Source organism: Alosa sapidissima, chromosome 17 (genome assembly GCF_018492685.1).
Source record: "Alosa sapidissima isolate fAloSap1 chromosome 17, fAloSap1.pri, whole genome shotgun sequence".
Classification (NCBI taxonomy): domain Eukaryota; kingdom Metazoa; phylum Chordata; class Actinopteri; order Clupeiformes; family Clupeidae; genus Alosa; species Alosa sapidissima.
The window spans coordinates 22,928,906-22,933,905 of NC_055973.1; the positions used below are offsets into that span (position 1 = coordinate 22,928,906).

At 47.3% G+C, this 5,000-nt stretch overlaps 1 protein-coding gene across 1 annotated transcript in view; it reads right to left on the reverse strand.

The window, feature by feature from the left end:
- Window positions 1-5,000, reverse strand: part of LOC121688542 (SCO-spondin-like) — an 86,172-nt gene that overhangs the window by 2,333 nt on the left and 78,839 nt on the right. The window contains exons 83-86 of the mRNA XM_042068206.1: window positions 4,680-4,850; window positions 3,968-4,144; window positions 3,420-3,575; window positions 2,186-2,310 (exon numbers count right to left, since the gene is read on the reverse strand). Coding sequence (XP_041924140.1) covers window positions 2,186-2,310; window positions 3,420-3,575; window positions 3,968-4,144; window positions 4,680-4,850 — 629 coding nt within the window. The remainder of the gene's footprint in view (window positions 1-2,185; window positions 2,311-3,419; window positions 3,576-3,967; window positions 4,145-4,679; window positions 4,851-5,000) is intronic.

A 5,000-nucleotide genomic window follows, 5' to 3' on the forward strand; every position in this document is an offset into this window, starting at 1 on the left:
ACAGTCTTCAGAACTTCCATTGTCTGGGACGCATCAGAATGCATTAGTGCTTACGCTGCAAAAGATGTCACTTTGTGGGCGGAAATCGCTTTGTGGGCGGATCTTGGGCGCTGTTTCTATTTTACCGCCAGGAAATTGATTGTTGCGCCCGGCGCAAATCTAAAATGGGGTGGTCTGTAGTAGCTACATTACTCATGGGTGTGGTTTGGGCGTAACGTGCAATAAACCAATCAGAGCGTCATCTCACATTCCCTTTAACAACAGGCACGCTTGTTCCATTGCGGATTGCTATTATGATGGCGGATTTGCCAGGCGCAGCCAGAAACGGTTCACAGTGCTATAGTCAGTTGGGAACAGTTTGCTATTGATTTTTCCTCTTGACAAAATGTAATACAGAAATGTCACTTTCTGATGTTTTGGGATCACTCTCACTGAATCACGAGGTTATGAATGCATGGTGATATTTTTGCAATGTAATCTAACATTACCTCACTATAGACAATGCAGATCTGTCAGATAAGCTCTCCTCTCCCGTGCTGCTGCTGGGGAATTTGGGTTAAATGGCATCGGCATGCAGTTCAACATCACGTCTCATCAACACATCCGTGATTCGTGGAAATGTGTTCTCTAGATTTATACCTGTTTTTTCTCATCGGACACCACACTGATTTCCCTTGTGTTGCAATATTTGTCCTTGTAATTATGTATGGTTTGGAGAAATGGGAACTGCGTCGTATAGATGAGAGGAGTAAAGTGCATTGCGCAACACAGGCGCCCAAGCAAGCGCTCCTGTAGGTGTAGCTACGGCTGTACCTTCCCAACAGGCAACTCAACAACGAGAAACAGTTTCCAAGTTGACCTAACTTTCCAACTCTGCACAGTATCCCATTAACTGCATGACAGTAGGCTATTTACAATAGATTTATTTTATGTAAAGTAGAGTTTGTAAACAAGTTATCATCAACTTAATGCACGCACAACTTTTTTTTGAGCAGGAGAGAGAATAACAATGAATGGACGCAGCAACTACAGAAATTGTAGCCGAGGCTACTTGCTGCTTTCTTTTACTGTCTATGGTTGCTGGTTAACAGCCCATAATAAGCTTATTTAAGCGAATTCACAAACTCAACTCAAGCAAAGTTTGGAGTTATTTCAGATGGGCTACAACAAGGTAGGCAAAATTGTGGTGCTTGTCAAAACCTTAGCGCAGCTGGAATAATGCTTATAGGCTGATGTTAAAGTGCACACGATGTTTAAAGCCATACACAACGGTAAATTGGAACAAAACTAAAGGTAACTTTAGCCTTTATAGAGCTGTATAAAGTTAAGTTGTCCAAATTAATAGGTCGTAATTAGTTGTTGTTGTAAAGATATTGCATGTAGATGTACTATATAGGCTACTAAATTTTTAGTTGACCAATGCACGAACAAAACCGGGAAACGGACAAATATTATCAAGGCTTTGGATGTTTCCATCTGTGCACAAGGTGTCTGTAGATCGGTGTGCATAGCATTAATTTCTGCAGGCCTGTGGCCATGCATGCGCCCTTAAAATAGCATCTGAATTTGCGCCACTGACTTTAGACCAGGAGGTTCCTGGTCTGTGGCGGAATTGTTTTCTGAAACTGCAAAATATCAACAGGGACCGTTTGCGTCAGAACACGCCCCCTCTTTTCGCTGAAACGCCCCCGTGGGCGCACATGTACCTGTGGAGGGAAAATTCCAATATGCGCTGACTGCACAAAGTCAATGCGCTGGTTTGCAAGATAGAGCCCTCAGACTTCCACAGCAAGTGGTTTGGTGATTGTTAGAACCGACCACTTGTGATCGGATCATCCAGCCGATATTCTATATGTCACACAATTGAATAAGCTGGAAGATCCAACAGTGACACGCACTCATGCAGAAACACCTGGGGCCAGGTCAGCTACAGGAGTGTTTTCTAACACACACACACACACACACACACACACACACACACACACACAGACACACACAGACACACAGACACAGACACAGACACACACACACACACACACACACACACACAGGAGTGTTTTCTAATTCCCGTGATTAAAGGCCACAGGGGCTTGGGCCAGTCAGCAGTGCTTGAAGCTGAGCGGCGTTTGAAGGTTAGCCTGGCCGCTGCACTAGCACAGCTACAGCTACAGCCACAGCCACTGACCTGGGGGCAGTAGCAGCCGGGAGTGCAGGTCTGCTCCCCAACACAGGCTTCGCTCGCTGCCTGCAGGACACAGTGCTTCTGGCACGGGTAGCCACACTCCTGGAACTGGAACGGCTCCTCACAGTCTGTGGAGGGGAGACAGGGGGAATGAGTGAGTGAGAGAGTGAGTGAGTGAGTGAGTGAGAGAGTGAGTGAGATAGTGAGTGAGAGAGTGAGTGAGTGAGAAACTGGGTGAGTGAGAGAGTGAGTGAGTGAGAGAGTGATTGAGTGAGTGATTGAGTGAGAGAGTGAGTGAGTGAGAGAGTGATTGAGTGAGTGATTGAGTGAGTGAGTGAGTGAGTGAGATAGTGAGTGAGAGAGTGAGTGAGTGAGAAACTGGGTGAGTGAGAGAGTGAGTGAGTGAGAGAGTGATTGAGTGAGTGAGAGAGTGAGTGAGATAGTGAGTGAGAGAGTGAGTGAGTGAGAAACTGGGTGAGTGAGAGAGTGAGTGAGTGAGAGAGTGATTGAGTGAGTGATTGAGTGAGTGAGTGAGTGTGTGAGTGAGTGAGATAGTGAGTGAGAGAGTGAGTGAGTGAGAAAATGGGTGAGTGAGAGAGTGAGTGAGTGAGAGAGTGATTGAGTGAGTGAGTGCGTGTGTGAGTGAGTGTGTGAGTGAGTGAGATAGTGAGTGAGAGAGTGAGTGAGTGAGAAACTGGGTGAGTGAGAGAGTGAGTGAGTGAGTGAGTGAGTGAGAGAGTGAGAGAGTGATTGAGTGAGAAACTGGGTGAGTGAGAGATTGACTGAGTGAGTGAGAGAGTGACTGAGTGAGAAACTGAGTGAGTGAGAGAGAAACTGGGTGAGTGAGAGAGTGAGTGAGTGAGTGAGTGAGTGAGAGAGTGAGAGAGTGATTGAGTGAGAGACTGAGTGAGTGAGAGAGTGAGTGAGTGAGTGAGTGAGAGACTGAGTGAGCACAAGCTTAAAGTAAGATGTTACAGAGAGGGACAGGGGAGAGAGAGAAGACAAACACAGCACAGAGGAGTGCTGGATGGCTCGTGCATACAAGTATGTACTGACACATACAAACACGCATACGCTGACATAAACACACACACAGAGACACACACACACCCACACCCACATTCACCTAACCCCAACACCCACACATATACACACTTAGTCATAAGTATAAACACACACACACGCATATACACACATACGCACACACATACACACACAGGGCTTTTGGACAACTCACCCTGGCAGTGTTCAGGTTGGCAGACCCTGCTGTCCGTCTCGAGCTCTGAGCACTGCTGCCCCCTGCTGGCTGCTGAGAGTGGTGCACGGTGGCGCCGCTGCCACTGGGACACGCAGGAGCAGGCCGACCACTCGCTCCACTCCGACATCGGACATTCTGTACACACAAACACACACAAACACACCCAGACACACACACACACACACACACACACACACACACACACACACACACACACACACACACACACACACACACACACACACACAATAAATGACCAGGGCATTCTACATTTGCACCACATCAGTGATAGTGTTATGCCAGGTCACGTCCTTTGCCTGAAGTTTATCGACATAAAAATCCCTGCATGGGACGATTAAAGTCTTCTTCCTGGGACTCTGAATAGCTCTCTCTGAAATGAACCAGCGCAGTCCTTTTACTTTACTCCACCATTTCACCTGCTCTATTTATCCATTCGTTGCATTTCAATAGTCCATAAAGAACAAAAGCAGTTTGCTAACAGCGCTCTCTTGTCAGTGGGGGGGTACCTGTACACGGCCTGGAGTAGCACAGCTGCGTCTCCTGAGAGTCACGATGTGTCTCGATGTCGGGGGGGCAGGCATTCTCCCCCTCCTCCTCACACACACACCTCCGCCGACGAGACACCACGCCAGCCCCGCAGCTGCGGGAGCACGGAGACCACGGCGACCAGGGGCAAAGGTCATCTGAGGACAGGGGCAAAGGTCATCTGAGGACAGGGGAATGATTCACTAATCTGGATTCATTCACTCATCATCAACTCAGTCATTCATTCATTCATTCATTCTCTCATTCTTTCTTCAATGTAGCATTCATTCATCAACTCATTTAGGCTCTGATCATTCATTGAACAGTCCTTTCAACAGTCTGTCATTCGTCCAGAGACTTAACTGTTAAAATATGACCATCTAATGCTTTTGACATTTAACAATAACAACTACAATTTACTACACTCCTATGACAAGCACAGTGAAGAAAAATGTAGCAGACTACACATCCTTGAAACGACTGATGACAAATTACATCCTGTGAGTTAGCAGAGTAAGCACCAAAGCAGGGTTTAGCCTATGCGGTGAGTTAGCAGAGGGATTTTAAAGAGACAGGGTTTAATTTGGCCTTTATCAGTATGCGGTGAGTTAGCAGAGAGATTTTAAAGAGACAGGGGGTTGATTTGGCCTTTATCAGTATGCGGTGAGTTTGCATTTAGCAGAGGGATTGTACCGAGGCAGGGTTTGGCTTGGCACTCCTGGGCCTCCTTCTCTGGACCGGAGCAGTCCGAGCCGTTATTCCGGGGCGGGGGGTTGATGCACGCTCGGCTGCGGACCTGTGTGCCACTGCCACACGTGACGGGACAGTCTGACCACACGGACCATGGGGTCCAGTCTCCGTCCACTAGGGAGAGGACACACAACATGACACACACACACACACACACACAAAGATAGACATGACATGACAAACACAGACACACACACACACACACACACACACACACACACTCACACACACACACACACAGACACACACACACAAACACATACA